Source organism: Wyeomyia smithii, chromosome 2 (assembly GCF_029784165.1).
Source record: "Wyeomyia smithii strain HCP4-BCI-WySm-NY-G18 chromosome 2, ASM2978416v1, whole genome shotgun sequence".
NCBI lineage: Eukaryota > Metazoa > Arthropoda > Insecta > Diptera > Culicidae > Wyeomyia > Wyeomyia smithii.
The window spans coordinates 66888121-66912862 of NC_073695.1; the positions used below are offsets into that span (position 1 = coordinate 66888121).

The window sequence follows — 24742 nt, forward strand, 5'->3', positions numbered from 1 at the left end:
CAAAATCTGAAGTTATGGTCAAAATACGGTTTTTTTACCTCAAAACTTTTTTAACTCAGTCATTTCTGGACCGACTTTCAATATTTTAGCAGTTTTGGAAAGAAGATAAACATAGCTTTCAAAATATATACAGGTTTGTACTAATATCACTGAAACATGTTGAGTTATTTGTGTTCAAATCTAATTTTTTAGACTTTTTCACGCAATTGTTCAGCCAAACTTGAAATTTGCCACCTGTTCTCGTGAGAAAGTTACTACAAATACACTACAATTTCGAAAGTATATTGAATGACGAACCAAACATCAATTATATGATTATCAATGTAATATTGCATGAAAACTAGCAATAATTCAATGTTCAATTCGAATCAGAGACTGTCGCGTTCAACTATTTTGCCGTTTAGCATTAAACTGTTAAAGATTATCAAAAGGATTGTTAATACCTTTCACTCTTCACAATTGCAAAGCATCTTTCAAACGAAACTAAAAGATCCAACATTATTAAACAGAAATGTTAATTTGCGTTGTCTGATACGATTAAAACCATTTTCTGCCCAACCTGTATTTTCTACCTTTCAGATTGAAAGCCAAATAGACTGATTTGATTTTTCCTTCCACTCGCTGCCAACTCGGCACAGACCGAACGGAAAATTCAATTTTCTCCACCATTCCATCATCGTCGGAACGCGCCGTCCGCCTGTCGGCATGGCCGACGGAGGAAAAATGAAACCCATTTCTCTCGGTCAGTCGATTTGCTGCGGGGCTTTGAAACTAGCTGCGCTCATGCTAAAAAGCCTTCTGAAGGAAACTTTTTCCAAACATCAAAACACTCCGCTCCGCTCGAGTTCGCAGCAGGCACAGCCTTTCGGGTTCTATAAAACTTATTTGCTACAAATACTCAGTCCGCAGTCGACATCAAACTGCCCCAAGGCAAGGACCAAACCTTTCCCAGCTGGCAATACTCTACCTACTCTTATATTGAATTAGTAACCATTTCTTATATTTTAAATGAAATATAACTTTGCAAATGCAACCTTCCCCCCTCCCCCTCCTCCTTTTGACCCCGCTATCCTCAATCCATTCCTCCCAAGCCAGTGAAACAAAAACTCCGGCTGGTTTCTCTATCAGTCTCGTGAGCACAACAAAAAACAAAACACGCTGTTGCGCATACACGGACCGACAAAAACTCTCCAGCACCGACGAGGGTGTGTAATGACAAATATCCTTGATTTGAAAGGAAAAAGGAAAAGGAAGGAAATAGGAAGTGGTTCTAGAATCCGTCTCTTTTCCGCACAATTCTTCGCTGCTCTGAAGGATTTGCCCCGCTGCGCTCGTGCCTGGCTCGGAAAATTTCCACCGTCAGTAGCAACCCCCTTCCTATTTCTCTCACCTTCTCAACTTAGTCCTGGCATAAGTAGGGTGCACATTATCCTCTCCCGAAAAATGCACATCACACGGCACCGAAAGGCACACACATACACACGCACAAGACGGTCCGCACTCACCATGTGCGATTGGTGGTTGCTAGGGAAAATTTATAGCTCCGCCTTCCTTGATACACGCGTGCTCCGCAAGCACAAGTTTGATCCTTTGGGATAAACTCTCTCACTCTCTCGCTCTCTGGTTGCCTCTCGTTCTTGCTCATTACTCACGTACACAGACAGGCCGCGGGTGCACTCCGAATGGCATTATAGTCGGCTCAATTATCCTCCGCTGTAAAACATTTCCCCCGAAAAAAGGGAATTAAAATGTGAAGCGGATAGTTTGCTGTCGGAGTCGGCAGTGTCCCGGGGTGTCGATGTGTGCTGTTGTTGTTTTTGTTTTCGGCAGTGCCGTGCGCTTTTCCGAGATCCGAGATCCGATTGTTGTCGATTGCGTTACTGCCGAGAAACGGGGAAACGCGGCGGATAAGGATTTTTGTTTTATCACACACACGGAACGCGTTTAGTTGTCCCCGCGCGTTTCGGCACGTCACACATAGTGTTCTGGCTTACGGGTTTGCGATTAGGGCTGGATGATCAGCATAGTTCGACTGTTGGCGAAAGCGAAGTGACGCAGCGACAGGAAGTCGGCGCGAGATTCGATCACCCACCGGAAGCAATATTTTTTGCCACTGTTTAGAAGAAATCGTTACATAACTCTAGTCCTAGAATCATTGTTTTTTCTCCGGACGGAAGGAATCGCGCTCCGGATACGGTTTAATAGTTTTCCAATCACCGGATATAGCTCAAAAGTCGGAATTCACGCTCAACTGGTTTTTATGCAAATGCAGGGAACCGATTTCTGCTCTGGTGCAACCACTGATCAGCGGGAGAAAAAAGGTGCCACCGGATAGGGAAAAAAAGCGGGACACATCGCCAGCCGCACTAGTCTACAAAGGCTTTGTGTGTCCAGCAGCGAGCGGAGCAAACACCTGTAGTGGTGTCGTTTCCTATTGTGCAACCAGAAACAGCTGGCACAGTGTGCGGTAAAAGGACCCCGGATGTACGTGTAGTCGCGCTATCATTGCTGTGGCGACCAGTAAGTGTGTGTCTATGTGGTCCTTCTGATTCCGACCACGCTCCCGGCACTTTTCAAGCCTACCTCCGGTCACAGCACCAATACAGACATTATCATCCAGCAGGAGGCATCCAACTCCCAACCTGCCACGGACGACTGACTGGGTGCTTGCTTGCCAGCTTGCTGCAACAGGAGCAGGTCGTCATCGTCGTCGTCTGTTGAGGCCAAACCCCCACCAGGACGGCCAACAGAGGAGGCCAACACCGAAGCCTACCCCGAGAGTAACAGAGAGAGCAGGAGAGATACACACGAATACAAAGAGACGGAGGAGAGAAAGAGAGAGATTTGTGTTCTGCACCCAGTGTGGATGAATAACAGTGCCCGGAAATAGAGGTGTCCGGTAACGTTAACCGGTTCCGATCGTCACTTTTCCCGTTCCTTTTCCTCTTCCGATACACACACTTTTCGTGACCCTTTTTTGTCGCCTCATCGTCGTCGTGACCAGCAACGACCGGTTCCTGGTTGCGGTCTATTGTTTTCGGAACTAGGCACCAGTGCGACCATCGGAAGAGAGCGCGTCTCGCTGTGGGTCGGTCAGAGGCCCCCTAAATAAATAATTTTCTAGTTTTTTTTTTCGTGTGTTCTTAATCCCATCGTGGCCACCAGCCAACCAATTGAGGGACTCGAGAGACCACGACGGCAACGAGTGCCGTTCGGGAGTGGAAGAATTTTTATGTCCACCATCAACCGGTGTGTGCTATAACAAAACAGTATCGGGGACCTTTGGCAGCCGAGAGCAACAGAGCAAACGGGCGAAGAAAAATTGCCGACAAAATTGATTGTATTCCAAGCGTTTTTTGTCAACGGTGGTGTCGTGAATAGAGCAAAGTGTGACTGCTTCTTGGTATTTATAGGAACGCAGAATGCCGGATGCGGAAAAGGAGTGAATAATTTCAATTGTTTTTTTTTCTCTTCTTGCTCACCACGGGGAGCTTCGCGCGTTGCAACTATTGATCGGTGAGTGAAAGTGAAATCAGGTGAACTTGCAACAACAAAAAAAAGAAGTGAAGGAAGTGCAGCCCGAATAGTATAATAGCAATGCACTGGATTCTTAGTGAAAGTACGAATTTGAACGAGTGTGCTTAAGGGGTGCCACGACCGGGTAGCGGCACCAGTGGCCAACACGGACGGGGACGGTGCCCTCGGTCACGGCGGACCGATCGGCGGTCTCGACACGGCACGGTTCGACGAGAAAGCTTTCAAAATTCGCCTAAAAACTGGAAAGCCACGCGAGACCAGTGTTGACGATAGCAGCCGCATTATGATCGACATAAAAAGTTCACCCGACTATCTGAACCGGTCTTCCGGGGGATCGTTCGGAAACTTCTCGATGCTACTAGCCGGTAACTATTGGGGTACTATACTGTTTGGATTTTTTGAGAGGCATTCGAGTATATGAGTAAAGATAGTTTCCGATGCGTAATGTAATTTACTGCTTCTTTAGTAATATGTAATTTACTGACATAGTGATACATTGAAAAAGTAATTTCGATTCGCTCAATATGTTCGTAATGAATTCGCAGCTAGTCAAGTTACTACTCAAACACTAAGCACGTTTGTTTTATTTTTGGTACTAATGTTTCTCAGTGACTATCATCGTATTAAAATTGCTTTTCTGACTTCTGATTTTCTCAATTATTCGATTATTCACTTGTAGATTACATCTTTCTTAATTGATAATCGACATTCATCATCAAGTACTTAATCAAAATAGCTTTTTAATACAAGCATGATTGTGCACATTTCACGGTTTGAATCGGATTGAAAATGTTAAAATACTTCTGTTTCACTTGTTGTTTCGGCAACGATTACGGATTTTTCTTTTTTTTTGCTGGCTTGAAAGTTGACCAATTGTTAAGATTTTTCTAGGGAATGAGTTCTTCAGCTTGAACACTTGATTTACCGTATAGAGCATCAGAAAGGGTTCTATAGTTTTTGAACACCCACTTAAGTATGCAGAAGCAAATGTCGATTAAGAGGTAAACAACATGCAGTTAATGGTATTTGATTGAGCAGTCAAAAAGCTCGTATGCGGAATAATCGATAACAAGAAGGCGAACACTGAAAAGCGTTTGACAGTTTCCAACAAACTTAATTACAGCTTCTTAAGCGAATATTCAGTGAATTTTTATTTTTTGGCGCTCAATAAACGGCTTGTTGTCTTTCACAGTATATTAGTTTTTCATTATTAAACTCAGTTCAAACCTCGCAGTGTGATGAAAAATTACTTCGAAAGGTCTTCACAAACTTGTGAACACTTTTTTAAAAGACATTTATTTAATACGGCACAATATAATTTAGTGTTTTGCATGATGTGTAGAACATGACGTAACGGCTTGATCGAGAAGTGATTTGGAGGGTGGGAGACGAAGCATCACTAAGTGATAGCAAGAATCTCTCACGTATTTGTTCACGTATCCTTCCACACTAGATTTTGTTCTTGAGTGCATGAGAATTAATAGTCAGGTATAAAGCATTGTTTTATTTAGTACTAGTTGAACGTTCCCGGCGATGCTCGGGATCAAAAGTTTCAAAATTAGGAATCATTTTATATAATTCATTGCATTATTAGCACAACTCACTTCAAAAATATTTTACATCTTATACGTCCAACATCACTTTAAGTACTTCAACATTCTGAGAACGCACAGAACGGAAATACCCATATTCGATTGCATTTTGTGATTTGGGGATGTTTTACAGAAACTGGAAGTCGCTATTTCGGATTTCAAAATGACGTATGGAGTTCGAAAGTTTCGGAAGTATTGAAATGGTTGGCCAAATACCACTTTAGAATATTTTCCTGAAACCATAAGTCGTTATTTTGGAAAATGTTATGTGGGGTCATCCCAGTTCCGAATATACCACACTCGGGTGATAACCGGATATTCGTCAATCGTTCACAGTAAAACCTCTTTTTATGTAACTTTTAGAAGAAAGAAATCAACGTAAGAAGAGTTTAGCGTGACCATTCATGCTTAGTTCTCTTTTTTAATTATATTCAAAGAGATAACATGTGAATTTTTATAACGAAAATGTTTGTTGGTGTCCAAGGAACACGTCTGAGAAGATGTTAACGTTTTAATCCACATAACTACGTGCAAATTGAAAAAAAAAGATTAAACCAATGAAATGCGGCCTTTCTTCCAGCCAAATGTCCCAAAATCTAGTTTTGGTAAAAGTAAAAAAGTATTTCGAATTCCGTAATGTGTTACTATTCACAAAACTACGAAAACATCAGAAATGTAATTTTTTTCTGCTCGACTCGCACCAAATAAAACATAAATTCTTCTACTAGAAAATATTTGTAGATGTTGAAAGGAACAACGAAAATTTTATTGAAAAAATAAATTTAATTTACACGCAAATTGAGCTCATGCTCAAAAAGTCAAAATTTTGCATGTATCATATGTATAAAAAATAAATTTCAAAAAGAGTATTTTAATGTGTTTCTCTGTATGCAGAAAATCATCTTCAAACATGCGTAGTTTTCAAAATAATATCTCAACTTTTAGCAATAAGATACCCATTATTTTTCCTCAAATGTCTTTCCTGAACATTAACAAACATTTCAATGAAGAACAATTACATATCATAGCTTTGAATTTCGATTTAGAGGCAAATTGAGTTCAAATATTCATGATTCTGCTTGTTTAACGTAGTGTTGTAAATAATATCTCAATTTTCAGTAATCAAAAATCTGTTATTTTTACTCAAAAGTCTTTCCTGAACATAAACAAACGTTTCAATAGAAAAAATCATATATCATAGCTTTAAATTTGGATTTAGAGACAAATTGAGCCAAAATATTCATGATATTGCATGTTTTACTTAGTTTTGTGAGTAATATCTCTATTTTCAGTTAACGGTAACTATTATTTCTTCTCGAATGTCATTCCTGAATAACAACGAAAATTTTATTGAAAAAAAAAAACTCACGTGTCATTTCTTTGAATTTCGATTTAGAGACAAATTGAGCCTAAAAAGTTATGGTTTGCATGTTTCATGTGGTTTTGTGGAAAATATTTAAATTTCAAATAATCAGATACCTATTATTTTTGCCTCAAATATCTTTCTCAAACACAACGAACATTTTATTACAGTAAAAATCACAGATCACTGCTTCGAGTTTTGATTTAGAGGCAATTTCAGCATAAAATTCATGATTTTGCATGTTTCACGTAGTTTTGTGAATGATATCTCGAGTATAAGTAATCAGATACTCTTATTTTTTTCTCAAATGTCTTTCTTAAACATCAACGAATATTTTAATAAAAAAGAATCATATGTCATCGCTTTGAATTTTCATTTGGAGACGAATTAAATATAAAAAGTCATTATTTCGCATGTTTTACGTAGTTTTGTGAATAATATCTCAAGTTCTAGTGATCAGATACTAATTATTTTTCCTCAAATATCTTTCCTGAACATAAACAAACATTTTAGTGAAAAAAGAATCATATGTCATCGCTTTGAATTTTGATTCAGAGGCAAATTCAGCACAGAAAGTCATAATATTGCATGTTTTACGTAGTTTTGTGAATAATATCTCAAGTTTTAGTAATTAAATACCTATTATTTTTTCTCAAATGTTAAAAAACCTACATGTCACCGCTTATTATTTTTGATTTAGAACGATTCAAAATTTACTGTACACCTTAGAGACTGAGGGAATAATATCAATAAGATAAAGAATTCCATTTTTTCTACTATATAGACTATAACACTGGTCGACAAAAGCGCCTAATTTAAAAGGCTAACAGCACCACAATTCACAGAAGTTGTTAAAAAGCTATCATCTTACTATTTTTTCCTGTTTGAGCTTTTGAGCAATTTTGTGTTTTGCTTTTGTCGATCAGTTGTCAACGCAAGTTTCGTTTAGAGCTCAAACTGATAGAAAATGAAAGATTATAACCATTTAATCATTTCTGTGAATATTGGTGCTTTCAACAAGTTCAGAAATGTGTAAAGTCTTCAAAGATTTAAATAAAGTTTCTCCGTAAGCAAACCTTGAAACGACGAACCCGGCTAGAAATTACTTTGACACACTTCTGACCAAGCTAGGGGCACCAAAAAATCACGAGAATAGTAAAAAGCTATAATCTTCCGTATTTTTCCAGTTTGAGTTCTACAGCAAAATCTTTGTTGACCTGTGTTATGTATCTAATCTAGTACAAGTACTATAATGCGATAATTTTTCTTCAATGATTTTTTATACACAGAACTAGACATTTTCAAAGTAGAAATTCGTCTCTAAGAAAATCTCGCTAGAGAGGTGTAAAATGAAAATCTTAAAATGGAACAGGGGGCGCAATTTGTCTCTTTTCAAATGCTTATCACTCGGTTGATTTTCAACGGATTTCCTTCTTTTTTGCAATAATCGGTTGGAAAATTAACTCTGCATCTACTCGAATGTAAAGTATTGTGATTTGATTGTGCTATTGTTTCTTTGAAAATTGTTAAACCTGGTTGAAACGCAAGTTTCAACCAATCAGAGCTGAGCTGCTTTTCTTAGCATAGGCGATAGAATTTTATACTTTATACACCGGGATTGCACTTCTGCAAGCATTCATCTCGATAAATCTGCCCGTTTATGGTGCCGGTTGTAACGAACGGCTTGCTGTACCGGCCGCACTTGCAGATCGCCTGTCACAACAGGTACTTTTTCGCGAATTTGTTCGTCTTTCTCTTTCGGAACTTTTCCTCCATGTGGTACCATGGAACGGGGTGAAATTGATCAATTTTTATAACAATTTCCAATTAATTAGCTTCATGTACATTTTTCACAAAATAGTATAATTTTAAAACAAGTACTGGTATGTGCTCCAGTAAACCTCAATGGCTATTGGTGAAATTTCTATCGTCTACTTCATAGAATGAAACAAATTCGATAATTCTATAAGGTACTATGAGGTGAATTGGGGTGAAATTGATCACCATTGAAATCCATACATTCTTTTGGCAATGTGCTGTTTTTCGATAGGCTAAAGATAAATGATGATTTCTGTACTGAAAAATATCATTTACAGCTAGTTTGGAAACAAAAATAACGATATTTCAGGTTGAAATTTGTTTATTTTGGGTCACGAGCTGCTTGTTGCTAAATTTGCTCTTATTTGATTGTCGTTAGACTGATTTCAACTCGATTTGTTGCAAAATCTAGCTCTGAAATTAAAATTTTTGTGGTTTTTTTTTTTTAATGGTATGAAATGATCATTGTTGAAAATTACATTTTTTTAGCTTTTATCAAACTTTACTCACTTCTCCAAATTGAACGTAATTAACTCTCAAATAAGATTACTTTAAGTTAATTCAAAACTTTTTTTTTGTTATTTGGAAAATTGTTTGATCAAGTTTGATTGAGTTTTGACTGAGTTAGAAGAAATTTTCAAAAATATGAAAAATAACGCCGGGCATGCAAGGGTTAACTTTGAACAGGTATGTGAATATTGCAAAAGTTGCGTTTAGGGATACGTTAACATTGCCTAGTGTTGTAAGAGCAATATCTTTTGATTAGTATTTTTTATCATGAATTTTCAGGTGATCAATTTCACCCCACTGATCAATTTTACCCCATTCCACGGTACGTACCGAAAAAACTCGAAGCCGGAGATTTTTTTGGTGTCCGCCTAGATGTATGTCTCGTCGTCCATGACGGTCTTCATCTCCCGGAACATCTTCACAAAGCGGGACACGGTGGAATGGTGGATTCCAAGCCTTTTGCCGATCCTTCTGTGAGACTGACCAGGATTATCGATCGCGCCCACGATTTGCTGGTTTAGCTCTTCTCGTTTCAAATGCATCTCGGAAACTACTTTTTTTCTTTTTTTGATCTAAAAGTTTACATAGTTGTTATACGATCCATAAGCAATACGCGAAGTGCATTGAAGCGAGAAAATAACACCATCACTTTTTCCCATATAACCGTGTCATAGTCATATGTGCATTCGCTGTTATTCTCATTTATATTTCGCTGGCAACTTTGAATATATATCAGGGGTATTTTTATCAAATTGCACCTGTGGTCAAAATCCTCAACAAATACGCAGTTGTAGGATGTTCATCACAAATCGATGATACTGTGCATAATTCGAAATGCTGGAATGCCCTAACAAAGACGGTCGACTCGACTTTAGAGCAGCATCAACTTCCGTTCCTGTATCTACCACCAGGTAGTACGCGCCGAATTTGCTGTCTCCCAGCCGCACAGCTGCAATACGCAACACGCAACAGCGTAATAAACTGTCCCGTGGGTAAAAGTGCGCTGCATCTTCTTCTATCTGCTTCCATTTGTCACAAGAAGAATTTGGTCATCTTCATTCCAAGCTGCAACAGGCTACAATGTGTTATTTTGTTGTGTGGTTGAGAGTTTTATTAGTCCGGTTCCGGTTAAATGAAATTTCTTTGTGAGAAATTTCAAAAAAGGGGAACCGATGAATCATTTTTGATCTTTGAAATTTTGCACAAAGGTGTCATTTGAACTAAAGGTGCCATTTGTTTTGTTTTTGGATCGCGACTAATATTTGTAGAAGGTTTATGTAAAAATGGTATAACAGTGACGTGTCGATTTTATCACGGTTCGCTTTTTTCACGTTTCGTTTCTGAGATATTTGAAAAATATTATAAAACACGAGTTAATTCACCTAGGGGTGAAAAATTGTCAGCAAGTTTTCTAGCAATCATTTCTTTTGACCCTGCAAAGATAGTCTTATTCTGGGGTTTAATTGATGCATGAATTTTAAATCATTAAAAAGGCAATTTTTCTGTATAAAATTTTATAATGAGGGATCTTTACGGTGTTAAAACATCGATACATAACAAATACCAGAATACAATTTTTTGAAAATCGAGAACGGATTCCTACTATTAAAAAAGAAGAGGGCAATGTTACTCAAAGCGAGGAATCAAATTGACGCAGACTATCTTTCTAGAGTTAAAGAAGAGTTCTTAAATTGCCTAATGAAACATGACTCAATTGCTGATCAAATTTACAATTGTGACGATTATAGGTTATTTTTCAAAATGACTCATTCGGGAGGCGAAATCGCTTCGGGGATTAAAATTGATAAAAATCTAGTAACGTCATGCCATCCTCGAACGTATTTGGGACTCGGAATCGCCGTTATTGCTTACTGTAAGATTAAAAGTGCCTAGATGATTTTTTTATTTCCTGTGTGGACTCATCACTCCGACCAGAGCTTAGATCTATTGTGATATTGCCCAGGTGTTTTCTGTACTCCACACTTCATATTATTGGCAGTATCACTATTGAAGTAAGTGATACGCTTATCTTTCATATCCGTGCTTGTGTGTAAATTTTACCTTTCCGTTTCAAGCTTACTGCTCTACTATACCGAGCCTCTGTCTATCCTAACAATATTGCCTAATTACGATTCCCTGTAGAGAACTTTCATACGTTACTTACACCAGTTTTATTATATTTTTTTTTTATTTTTTTTTTTATTCTCGCTTATTTTCCGTCGGTCTAGTTCCGCCACTGTTGTGGCCAATCACCGACGCCCAGGGAGGCGACTCCACACCCAGGACCCTAACTCACGACCCGTTTATTAACGGACCGGCGCCAACGGCTTTAATTCCTCATGCGATGGAAGGCGTGATCCCAGAGATTTTTCGCCTCAGAAAATCTCCCGGTGTCGGCTAGGATTGAATCTAGACCAGTTGGGTTGGTTGTGAGTGGATCACGCCACCTCACAACCATCGACACCTATGTTAGCGGTGGGATTCGAACCCAGGCGTCGAGCGTGGTTGGCGGAGACGTTACCAACCACACTAGGCCCCCGCTTAGTTTTATTATAATAGGGACTTATTTTTTTAGAAGGAGAGTCAACAGGGGTACTGTAGAATACAGATTGAAGGGAGGGTACGTGGTTGGGAGCCTGCGAATAAACCCATGCTATAGTCCTTCAACAACCAAATGGCCTGATTCTGCTAAGATTCGAACCCACGACCACTTGCTTACCAAACCGGACTCTGTAACCTTGCGGCTACGGAGCTCCCCTTGCCTAGATGCTTGAAAAATATAACGACTCCGTTGCATAATCGAGGCTAATTCTTGGATGAATCGGGAACTTTTTAGTCGTCCACTTGGAATGTGGATAGCTTCTACCAGAATTACAAAGTTTTGCAAGCGAAAATGTGTGGTTTATATCATCCTATCGATGAAGATAAAACTCCTTCGGCGACATTGTTTAGTTGTCCGGTACCCAAACCATTAATAATTATACCCGAACTGAAGGAAGAATGAATTAGTCATGTACAATAAATTCAACCTTTGAGTGCCAATGAACGCGGAATGAATTCTAGTTTATCGGAAACATATAAAACTAAAAGAAACAAGATTTCAGAAAAAGTTCTACGCGTTGCAAGAATGCACATTTTGACACACACTCCTAAAATCCGAAACATTTCCGGTGTCCGTTGGTCCCGTCATATTCCCTAGTGATTTTTGGAAACTAGAATAGTTTTCCAATAAAAAGAAACCGGTTTCATCAAAATTGAGTCATTTTTCGTTAAGTTCTGCCTATTCAAAAATTGACAAAAATTTTGCCTGTCTCAATCATTTTGTCTACTCATTGTAGATATCTTGTGACGACCTGGAAAGTTACGGTCTTCAGCAAATTTGTTCAGAAGGTCAAGGGCTTCTGGTTGGGGAACAGTTATGTGCAGATTTTCGTCGCTACGTAGCATTAGTGTAAACGTAATTTTACACATTTTGACCTTAACTTATCCCGGAGTTGTTACTCTCTAGAAAGCTGCGGTCTTCAGAAAAGTTGTTCAGAAGATTTAGGGCTCCTGAATGGTGGAAAATCAAGTACGGAATGTGTTGTGTTGTGAATGTGTTACTAGTGTGCACGCAATTCTTCGTATTTTGATTCTGATTTACCTATAATACGATTCCATCCTGCTAGAAAACTGTGGTCTTCAACAAAGTTTTCCACATGACCTTCTCAACTAGTTTTCTGAAGATCGCAGTAGATAAGTAATGTTCAAAATTTTCAAAGCTACATGCACACAAGCGCCGCGTTGCAGTCGAATTTAAAAATGAATTGTGTACAAAGTAAAATCTCTTGACCCTCTGAACAACTTTGCTGAAGACGAGAACTTTGTAATAGATCGGATTCACGAGGTGAATAAGGTTAAAAATACTCAAAACTACATGCTACTGTGCGTTGCGGTCTAATTTAGAATCAATAAAAGCGATCACACGTTTCAAAACAAATTTTCTGAAAACCACAACATTCTAGGTTGTCGGTATCCGAGGTACAGTTATATAAATTTTCCCTTATTAGGTGATGATAAACTTTTCAGGCTGCTGCAATATTCAAACTGGTTGTTGCAACACTCAGTGAAGCGATTCCAAACTTATGGCAGATATAATTATCGAAAAATACTTGAAATAGCCATGAAAAAGTCATCAAATCAATAGTTTATTAAATATATTCTTGAGTTGTTATGCATTAAACTTCGATTCGTTTTGTTGAGTTAATAAACAGTTAAGAATATGCATGTTGAACTTAAAATATCGAATAAACCTGCATCAAGAAATATGATTCAAATATATTATGTTTTAAATATAGCGCGCGAAAATATGTTTTGAACGAATAATCGAAACGTCACTGTAATGGATTACCTTTATTTTTCGGGCCAGAGCGGTATGTTTGATCGATGTACACATCTTTGGCAAAATTGCAGATGATTTTATCTTTTCGAAAAAATATACACCGAAAAACAATTTTTTTATGAAAAAATTGAAAAATAAGTTCAAAATTGATTATCTAAATGTGCTCACTTTTAATCTTTTTAACAAATCGTTCTCGCTCTGAAAATATTAGTAAACTTCAACACCAATTTTCAAAATGATTTTTTGAAAAAATAGTCGGGATTAGAAAAAATAATAATAGCATGGGTTTATTCTTTGGCTCTCCATTTTCTCTCTCTTTTCCGAGAGTTTTGGAATTTATGCAGCTTTTAAGCAGTTGGGGTTTAATGGGGGACCCTACTCTGGAGAGTCGAAAAATAAATGTGTAGAGTAAACAGAAGAGTTTTGGTATTGTAGCTATTGATTAAGGAATATTTGAAGATGTAATTTGCATGTCTATCTTGTTACATAGTCGCTTTTCGATATCTGAATTTTTCATAGTTTTTTGATTTTTTGAATATTGATTTTTCATGGAACAAAATTATTTTTTTTACTAAAATGGCCGCTATTTCAGCAATTTTTGCAATTTTCAAGAACTGTTATGTAACAATGTAGATAATATATTTCTATACAAATACTAAAAAAATAAGCCAGATCTGTCCACCAGAAAGGAAGCATGCATAAATGACGCTTATTTTTAAGTTTTTTTGACCCCTCACATCCCCCCCATCGTAGCATTTCGTCACTAAATCAGCCCCCTCCAGATAATTGCGTAGCTTTTTACAACCCCCCCCCCCCCCCTGCATTTTTTTTTTGCAAATGTTATTACCAAAAACATACGTTGTATCAGAAAAGAAAAAAAAGACAAGAAAGTACTAAAATTTGACCTTAAACAGACAAACCAGTAATTAGAGAACAATTAGAAAAAATCCATTTTTTCACTTAGTTCCATATTTTCCACATAACTTGGTTTGGAGGGGGGGAGGGGGGTGTCCTCTAATTCGTCGAATTTTGTCACAAAACTGCAAACAATGTTACAAATAGTTCGGAACTCTAAGCAATTTAAGTACAGCTCAGCAAAACTATTTAAGTTTGAAAAATTGGCAACTGGAAATAAAAAAAATCCCAATACATATACATTGAACTAATTAATTGTATCGTTCTGTTTTTATTCACAGATTCATCGTATAAATCATCATGGGGTTCGCACAGTTCATCGCAAAGTCAAAGTAAGTATTATATAGTAAAAGTTTTTTTTCTATTGCATAGTTCCACAAGTTTTAGTGATTCCAGAACAACACTATCGTGAACCATATTTTAAGCTTTTGCAACGCTTTTATATTTCTACACTCTCTACCTAATTTTACAAAGTGTTATTCAATATTGTAAATCTCATTGTGATTCAAATAACTGTTATTTTAATTTATCACAACAGACTGCACTTCGATGGGTCACTCTATTGCCGTACCGACGCAGAAGCCGGTAAAAAAATGCCGGCGGTCCTCTCTTCGCAAACTCTATCAAAACACAATCAAAAGTGAAACGCAGAAAAGTGACTGCCAAAAGCGCAATAATCACTCTTTACCAAATCCTGGCCGTTTATCGACCGACAGGGAAACGAGTGAAAATCGCCTCCGGCGTCTTTGCTTTCACACCCCCTCTCCAGACGTGCAAACCTCGCTTTATTGTTTACAATCAGAGCAAATCATCAAACCACTTTTTGATCACATTCAAATTGAATTTGATTTCGATGTGAAGCGCTGCGAGTGATGAGGAATGGTCGTGCTTCCCGTTAACCCGTCTAATCCGCTGCCACCCCGCGTACAGCCGTAGGGGCGAGCTGGAAAATCTGTTTTTCTTCGCGCACAGCATGTGGCGCTTCCATTTGTGCTACCTCACGCGAAACCAACACCCCTCCCCCCTTGTTTCCTAGCATCGAGCCGGACGGCCACAAAGTCAGCAGTCAGGCCATCCAATCTCGCTCGAATAAACTTTAATTTTAATGTTGTGTCTGAAAACGCTCTGGGGTGTAATTTGTAACACCATCACGGGTGTTCGTTCCCCGATGAGTTCTCGGTTTTATCCACCCACCACATCTAAATCGAAGAGGCGGTCGTTCCCCATCGGGCAAGTTCCTTCATCAGTAGCTCCGTCCTCTGCCAGTGTCGGCTAACAAAGTTTGCGCTATTCATAAGTTACGCCACGGAGGGCTAGAACTTGGTGCGAAAGTTTATCGCAATAAGACAAATCGCCCGCAGCTGGGAAAACTTGTCTAACCGTAAAGCAAGCCGACAAGAAACATCGAAAACAGGCGACAAAAGTTCCCTGCCGTGATCCCCTCAAGCAAGCAGGCCGGATCACCATCATCAGAGATGATAACGCCGCCACCGTGGCAACGAGCAACGACGACATGTCGAAGCGGAGATTCTTTGAAGTTTGCAACGAGATCAAGAGAGCGTAACATTTGTTTTTGATATTGGCTCCAGCTTTGATTGCGCATTATGAACCGCAGCAGCCGAGAACGGTGTCATCTTTGCCTCCGGCTTTCGGGGGAATTTTCCGCAACCACGAACGTGTTCTACCCGAATAATGGAATTTTCATAGGTACCTTTTTGTCACTGGCCCAGCAATGATGGTGTTGACTCGGTTTGAGTGATGGTACACGAGAAGCTCTATCAAGAGTGAGTTTTGGGTTGCATAGGCGTATCGATTCATCGACTACTTCAAAAGTTTCCCCATCTAACTCCACCTCAGCACCAACATTCGTCGGACTACCAGGCTCTCTACCAGCCACGTTTAGGCAGAGTTAATGACCCAAGTAACACACAAAACATGTTAGAAAAAGTAACGATGAAAGTATTCATATAAGTGTAGTACAAGCGCAATTGAAAACGTGTGGTGTAATATTGTGTTTGAAGTTGTTTTTCATCAGTAATACAACTGCAATTTGGAAACAGGTTCGTTTTCCTGGTTTTAGAGATGTTTTTTAATAACATGAGTACAACGAACAATAACTATGTCTTTTCGTAAGACATAACGCCATTTAATAACTATACTACGTACTTGTAAAGTGCTTTTCCTGTGGACAAAAGTCTTAGTATTCCGCAGCTAACGTTAAATTACTTGATCAAATTATTATTTGAATTATTTGAACGATTTCTGTTTTCGAGGCGGGTCGAAATGCGCTAAGAGAAGATAAACAGAACACTTCCAGTATAACCATTATCACTCCAATTTTTGTTACTGTATATATAACAACTTTTTCTAGTTTTGTTAATTTAATGACCATATTACTTTTATACTATGCAAAAACAATGTTAATATTTGAGCGAAAGAAACAACTAGTTTTGAAATATTGAATATTAATGTAAATCATCAATTTATAATCAACTAGCTGAATGTACCCGGCCTTGCTCGTGTAAAAACTTCTGCTTTTTCTAGAATTTTCTATATTTACATATATTTTTTCCAACCCATCATTTCAAATAATATTTCTATTTTAGTTACAAACTTGTTTATATACCACCCTTTTCGTTTCTCCATCAGAGGCTAAAGTAAATGAATTTGCAGGTGAGCCCACCCTCGAGCAAGCAACATGTAATGAATCGCGGGAAAAACACGGTGATCTTTAATCTGCTTTACATTGTTGAATGGATCGTCCCTGTGACGCCTTATTTCGTTGTAAAGTTTCGGGGGGTCGATATTCCTTTGAAATATGATTGAAGATCCTTTTTTGTTTAACAATCGATGTGTTACACTGAAATTACATAATCAATAGCCTAAGCTTACCTCTGGTAGTGAAAATTATTGCTTGCTTTGTCTGCTCGTTTGAGTTTTTCGTGTAAACAATAGAGCAAAATCATTTCAAATCGCCTGGAAATACGCGAAAATTTAATCGACCATTTTTGATTTGAATGAAACTTTGCACACGTATTTGGCTTAGCAAACTGAGCATTTTTCACAGGTGGAGAGATTTTTTACACCCATGAGTTACATTCTAAAAGGGCGTATGCCTTTTGGCACAGGTTTTATTCGAACCATTGTAGCCCAGAAACCGTTGCTTGTATAGAAAAACTGTCTGAGAATGAGTTGTAGGGAATTGAAAATGCATCATAAAAAATATACACTGTACAAAAAAAAATTTTTTTGACCAAAAAAAATTAAAAATAAACATTAAATTTCAATTTAAAAGAAAAGAGTTGAATTTTTTTTTAAAGAAACTTGACGTTAATACGCAACTTTTAAAAAAAAGTTCAGGATGGAGAAATGAAAAATAATTTTTTTATGGTCGATTAATTTTTTTATAAAAATTCTAATTCAAACATTTTTCAAAATATTTGTATTCTTATGATTTTAAAAGATGCAGAAAGTAATTTTGAATCAAAAAGCTCTTGGTAGTAAACATTCTAAAGGCATTGGTTTTCGAGTTATTTCTAATTTAGGCTCGAAAAATTATAATTATTTAGGAAATACACGTTTTGCCTTTCTCCTAGAAAGGTATAGCAATCACTGGAAAAACCAAAGGTATAAAAGTGCTCCAAAGTGTCGAATCTCGTATATCAATCGACTTAGTTTGACGAGCTGAGCATTTTCTGTATGTGTGTGTGTGCGTATGTGTGTGTGTATGTGTGTGTGTGTAACGCTCTCCCAATCTCACTCGATTTTCTCAGAGATGGCTGGACCGATCTTCTTGAAATTATACGCAAATGAGAGGCCTAGTTGCCCCATAAGACCCTATTGAATTTCATTGCAATCGGATTTTTAGTTTAGAGGTTATGTTAAAAAATGTGAAAATCACGAAACATCATTATCTCAGAAACTACTCAACCGATTTTAACAAAATTGGTTTTATATGAACGAAATACTTAAAAAACTCTTAATTTTTGAGTTTCATGAAGATTGAACGTGCGGTTCAGAAGTTGTTTAAAGAAACGTGTTCTGGAGAGTGTTTAATCTCACTCATGTTTCTCAGAGATGGCTGAACCGATTTTCATAAAATCAGTGTCAAATGGAAGGTCTAGTTGCCTCATAAAACCTTATCGATTTGTTTTGCAATCGGACTATTACTTTGCCTGTTATGTTTAAAAATGTGAAATCCAGCTATGAAAAGAAACATATTCCGAAGGCTACTTAAACTCACTCACTTTTCTCAGAGATGGCTGAACCGATTTCCACGAAATTAGTGTCAAATGAAAGGTCTAGCTGCCTCAAAACAACCCTATTGAATTTCAATGTAATCGGTCTGTTACTTTGTCTGTAATGTATCAAAACATGAAAATCAGGAAACTTCATTATCTCAGAAAGTACACAACCGATTTGAACAATATTGGTATCAAATGAACGGGCTAGTTAAAGGTTAATTGATGAATTTTATATTGATTAAACACGTGGTTCAAAAATTGTGAAAAGAAACATGTTCCGGTGACTTTTCAAATTCACTCGTTTTCCCGCAAATTCAACAATCTGAGTGTCAAATGAAAAGTTTGGCTTTCCTATAGGTTCCCATTTCATTTGACTATAATCGTATTTTTATTCCAACCGTTATGTATTAAATTATAAAAACAACGGAAGTCTATTATCTCAAAGATCACACGACTTATTTGAACATATCTAGTGTCATTTGAACAGGTTGTCTCTCAAACTCACAAGTAAGAAATTTCATAGCAATTTGATATGTGGTTCAAAAGTTATGAAAAGAAACGAAATTCAAAGACTATTTGAAACTGTAACCGCTTTGATCAAAACATATGGCCTCAACAAAATTTAAATTTGGTATTGTGCTATTCGTACGTTCCCGGTACTGCTCGTGATTGAAGTGTACGAAATTCAAAGTCATTTCTTTTATTTCGCTATTTCTTCAGCACGAATATTTTACTCCTAATTAATAATTTTTTTTAACTTTTTGCCTTTCTCCTAGAAAGGTATAGCAATCACTTGCAAAACCGAAGATATGAAAGTACTCCAAAGGGCCGAATGGCATATATCACTCGACTCAGTTCGACGAGGTGAGCATTTTCTGTATGTGTGTGTGTGTGTGTGTGTGTGTGTGTGTGTGTGTGTGTGTGTGTGTGTTTGTGTGTGTGTGTGTGTGTGTGTATGTGCTGATTTTTATTTTCACTCACTTTTTTCAGAGATGGCTGGACCGATTTTAATAAAATTATATGCAAATGAAAGTTCTAGTTGCCATTGTAATTGGATTTTTATTTTAGAGGTTTTGTTTAAAAATGTAAAAATTACGAAACATTAATATCTCAGAAACCACACAACCGATTTCAATAAAATTGGTATCAAATGAACGGGCTATTTTAAAAACCCTTAACTTTTGAATTTTATAAAGATTGAACATGTGGTTCAAAAGTTATGAAAAGAAACGTCTTCTGAAGACTGTTTAATTTCACTAATGTTTCTCAGAGATGGCTGGACCGATTTCCACAAAATCAGTGTCATATGAAAGGTCTAGTTACCCCATAAGACCCTATTGATTTTTTTGCAATCGGACTATTAGTTTGCCTGTTATGTTTAAAAATGTGAAATCTAGTTATGAAAAGAAACATATTCCGAAAAATACATAAACTCACTCACTTTTCTCGGAGATGGCTGAACCGATTTTCACGAAATTAGTGTCAAATGAAAGGTCTAGCTGACTCATAACACCCTATTGAATTTTACTGTAATAGAACTGTAACTTCGTCTGTAATGTACCGAATTGTGAAAATCACGAAACTTCATTATCTCAGAAGGTACACAACCGATTTGATAAATTGTATTATCAGATGAACAGGCTAGTTAAGGGTTAACTGATGAATTATGATTGAACACGTGGTTTCAAAGTTTGGCTGCCCTATACGTTCCCATTTCATTTGATTATAATCGAACCAAGCAACCGTTATTTATTAAATTGTTAATAAAACAACGAAATTCTATTATCTCAAAGATCACACGACTTGTTTGATCATAACAAGTGTCATACGAACGAGTCATCTCTCAAATTGACAAATAACAAACTTCATAACAATTTGATATGTGGTTCAAAAGTTATGGAAAGAAAAGAAATTCAAAGGCTATTTAAAACTATACCTGCTTTGATCAATATATGTGGCCACAATATAATTTAATTGTGCTATCGTACCATTTGAATGTTCCCGGTATCGCTCATTACTTTTATTTCGCTATTTATTGAGCATTTACATTACGTCAAATTTCATATTTTATACTTATATTACAACATCATTATTTTAGAACCCAAAAAGTGAATACACATTTATTGGATTGAAGCGTTCATGTAAATCTATTTTTACAAATATTAAGTTTGAATGAGAAAGGCTGGGTCCGACCGATAGGTGGATCAATTTAGGTTTTCTTAATTTGTCCATGGTTCTCCAGCAAAAACCATACGTTTATTGGAATGCTTGATCAAAAATATACAATTCATTCTTTGACAACAAAACGATTGGGCGAACGGTTCTCAAGAAAAGAGTTAAATGTTCTAAGTGATATAAATATATATATATATATATATATATATATATATATATATATATATATATATATATATATATATATATATATATATATATATATATATATATATATATATATATATATATATATATATATATATATATATATAAGAATCAAATATTTATTTTCGAGTTTTATTATCTTAGGAACATATTTTTTTATGACATAGATACTTTACAGAACTAGTTTCACCTTATATTTTATATACATCATGAGTAAATGATTCGTCATCTTTTGAAAACAGCTTCGTTTGTATCTTAATTTCTGAAATCGGAACAAAAGAGTAATACTTTTGTGTGGCAGCTATTATTATAGATTTTTTGAAAATATTGCTCCATTCTGTTACTCCTAGTTCATATTCTTCATATGATACCCAACTAAATGACATTTTGGATGAATTTTTATTACTTTTCTGATTAGACCAATCATACAATTCTTTTGCGCTTGTAATGGGATGTTCATGTTCTTTAGCTAAACTTGCATTTCCTGCCATTCGTTTTAATATGCAACCAATTGCATCGCATGGGCCTTTACCATGAGAAGTCGCAAAAAAAGCCACTCTGCATCGACGTTATATTTTGTTTTGAACTTGCAAAGACTTGCAAAGTTTTTTTTTCTATTTTTATATTGTGAGGCAGCTCCATCAGACATTAATATCGCTTTCTTCAACTCTATTGTTGTTTTCAAAAAACTCATTAATTTGGCAATGAACACCTGAACCGCAACAGTATCATGATGGAGTACTTCCGATATTATGATGAAGCTGATATTCTTAAGTGTTCCAGATTTGAATAGTAAACAACGAAGGGATTAATGGTGGCTTGACTATCATTCCAATAACTACACGAATCACAAATTGATAAAGATGTATTAAAATGAGCTTGACTGTTCAATATTTATAATTTTGCAATAACGTTTTCGTTTAATTGCGTAAGCTTGATGAGCACCGATGATCAGGAAAGGGTTTACAGCATTTGGGCTTGGTGTATTCCATTTTCACCTTATTCATCTTCACAAAATGCAAACTGTTACTAACACATCTAGAGTAGTGCAATCGTATTTATATACGAAAACAGATATTATAGGTAACCCAGTAGTTATTGGTTGCGTACTTTACAAACAGTTATTATTAGTAAACAAGTAGGTAGTGTTGCACGACAAACATATTTTTTTTATAAAACATTCGGCAAGGGGGAACGTGTATATAGGCTAAGGTTTAGCGCTTGAGTTATTTATCCAATCGTTTTGCTGTCAAAGAATGAATTGTATATTTTTGATCAAGCATTCCAATGAACGTATCGTTTTTCTGGAGAACCATGGACAAATTAAGAAAAACGTGATGCCTTTGAAATGTTTACTACCAAGAGCTTTTTGATTCAAAATTACTTTCTGCATCTTTTAAAATCATCAGAATACAAATATTTTGAAAAATGTTTAAATTAGAATTTTTATAAAAAAATTAATGTACCATAAATTTTTTTTTTCATTTCTCCATCCTGGCCTTTTTTTTTAAAGTTGCGTAATAAAGTCAAGTTTATTTAAAAAAAAATCAACTCTTTTTTTTTCAAATTGATATTTAATGTTTATTTTTTATTTTTTTTTGGTCAAAAAAAATTTTTTTTGTACAGTGTTTATTTTTTTATGAAGCATTTTTAATTCCCTACAACTCATTCTCAGACAGTTTTCTATACAAGCAACGGTTTCTGGGCTACAATGCTTCGAATAAAACCTGTGCCAAAAGGCATACGCCCTTTTAGAATGTAACTCATGGGTGTAAAAAATCTCTCCACCTGTGAAAAATGCTCAGTTTGCTAAGCCAAATACGTGTGCAAAGTTTCATTCAAATCAAAAATGGGCGATACTCGACCATCGGTCATTTCGCGCGATTTGTCTCAATATCAATATCATTCCTATAGTTGAACATCAGTTTTCATGTAATAATTAACAATTTGGAGATAAGGGGACTATCTCCACATTTTCCTCATGTTTTGAATCACTTTCAATGCAGAAAAACAACCCTCACTATACCAAACGTTTGGACACCAATTTTCGGTTTTGGGGAGTCAGCTCTGATCTATGAATATTTTTCTTCTTGAATTTGAAAATAGCATTGGTCACCCGTTGTCATTTTCTGAACATAGTTCTCTTTCTAGAGACATCGACATGATTTAACCATTTTACTCATTTTCACACAGTTTGACAGAAAGCAGAAATCGTGAAACTGATTTCAAAACAACGTTTCAATATAACGTACAAGCATGCTTCTGTATTTTGTAACCTCTCCAGAAAATGTAATCCGCCATCTGCGATTTAAAAATTTGCGCCGGACATGACTATTTGGATTCTGGACGTCATCTTGATATCGAAAACATATTGCAGAGCATATATTCAAGGAGGGCATGAAAGTTATCATACTTTTTCAAAAAGTTCCCATAGGGCACTAAAAGACCTGACTTTCTTATAAATTGAAACCCCTTCCTACTTTGATAGTTGCTCCTCTTTCTTTTCGACATCATGTTCCGGTCCCTGGACATCAACCTCTGGCCATGACCGACTGAAGGCATGAAAGTTATCGTACTCTTTCAAAAAGTTCCCATAATGCACTAAAAGACCTGACTTTCTTATAAATTAATAGCCTTCCCTCTTTTTGACAACATGTCTCGGTCTCTGGAAATCATATTCCGGCCTCCAGACATGACCAAAGGCCTAAAAACTATCGTATTCATTCAGAAAGTTCCCATAATGCATGAAAATTGATTTTTTGGTCAATTATGACCCCCTCCTCCTTTGGAGGTTACAACTCCCTCTTTCCAATATTTCTATGACCCCTTCCTCTAAACAAAGAACACGTATGCCAAGTTTGGTTGAAATCGGTACAGTCATTTGAGAGTTATGCTGGAACATACATACATACATACATACATATATACAAAACTTTTTTTTTAAAATAAATACACTACAGCCGCTTTTTACGCGGAGGATACGTGCCGCGTAAAAAAAACGCGAAAATTCCGGAATCCGCGTAAAAATAAGCCGCGTAAAAAGCGACCTTAGTGTAGCTGGATTTAAGAAGCTCTTATCTTGTTTGATTAACCTCTTAACCTAATTTTTATTCGGTAATAGTTGAGCTTCGGCAACTTTTTTAAACATATTTTTTATCCAAAACGTTATCAAAATATGCAAGAAAAAATGTCAAGAAATCGTTCCAAAAACGGATCAAAGCAGGTTGGACATTTATAACACTTCTCTAGAAACATTTGCACGAAAGCCGATTTTCGGCTGCAAACAGACGTAGTGAACGTTTCAAAAATGACCAATATTTGGAAATATATGATCGATTTTCGTATGACAACATCATTCCAATTCCGAAAATACCCATATTACCAAGTATATAATTCAATCATTAATTTTCGCAGATTTCCAGAAACCGGAAGTCGGCAACCCAAGTTTCAAAGTATCGTCAGACACCGATAACCGGTTCTTAAGAGTAATGTTTGCTCCGAAAATACCAATATTGAGGGGTTTGTGAACGTTTTCCACAGTTTTAAATGGCTTCTCAGAAACCGGAAGTCGCCATCTTGGATTGAAAATGGCATCAAACATCATGTTTCGGTCTCTGGACATCAACTTCCGGCCTTCAAATATGACCAAGAACCCGAAAATCATCAAATTTCATTGAAAGGTTTCCATTATGTATGAAATTTTATGACTTTTGACCCCCCTCATTCTTTAAGGGAGACCCCTCCCCCTATCTAATATTTCTATGACCAATTTCTTTGCACAAAGAATACGTGTGCCATGTTTGGTGGAAACCGGTTTAGGCATTCAAGAGTTATGCTGGAACATACATACATACAAAACTTGTCTTTTATATAAATAGAAGATTGAAATTGCCACTGATAAAAACGATTGTCAAACTAGTTGCACTGCGCATAACAACACATTTGCGCATGCGTTGGTTATCAGTTGTCATAGCAACAGATTTGCGCATTACCGTATTAC

At 36.6% G+C, this 24742-nt stretch overlaps 1 protein-coding gene across 1 annotated transcript in view; it reads left to right on the forward strand.

The window, feature by feature from the left end:
- LOC129722287 (DNA-binding protein D-ETS-3) overlaps positions 1 to 24742 on the forward strand; it is a 198722-nt gene that overhangs the window by 89342 nt on the left and 84638 nt on the right. Inside the window, exon 4 of the mRNA XM_055675614.1 lies at positions 14398 to 14448. Within this exon, the coding sequence (XP_055531589.1) occupies positions 14398 to 14448 (51 nt within the window). The remainder of the gene's footprint in view (positions 1 to 14397; positions 14449 to 24742) is intronic.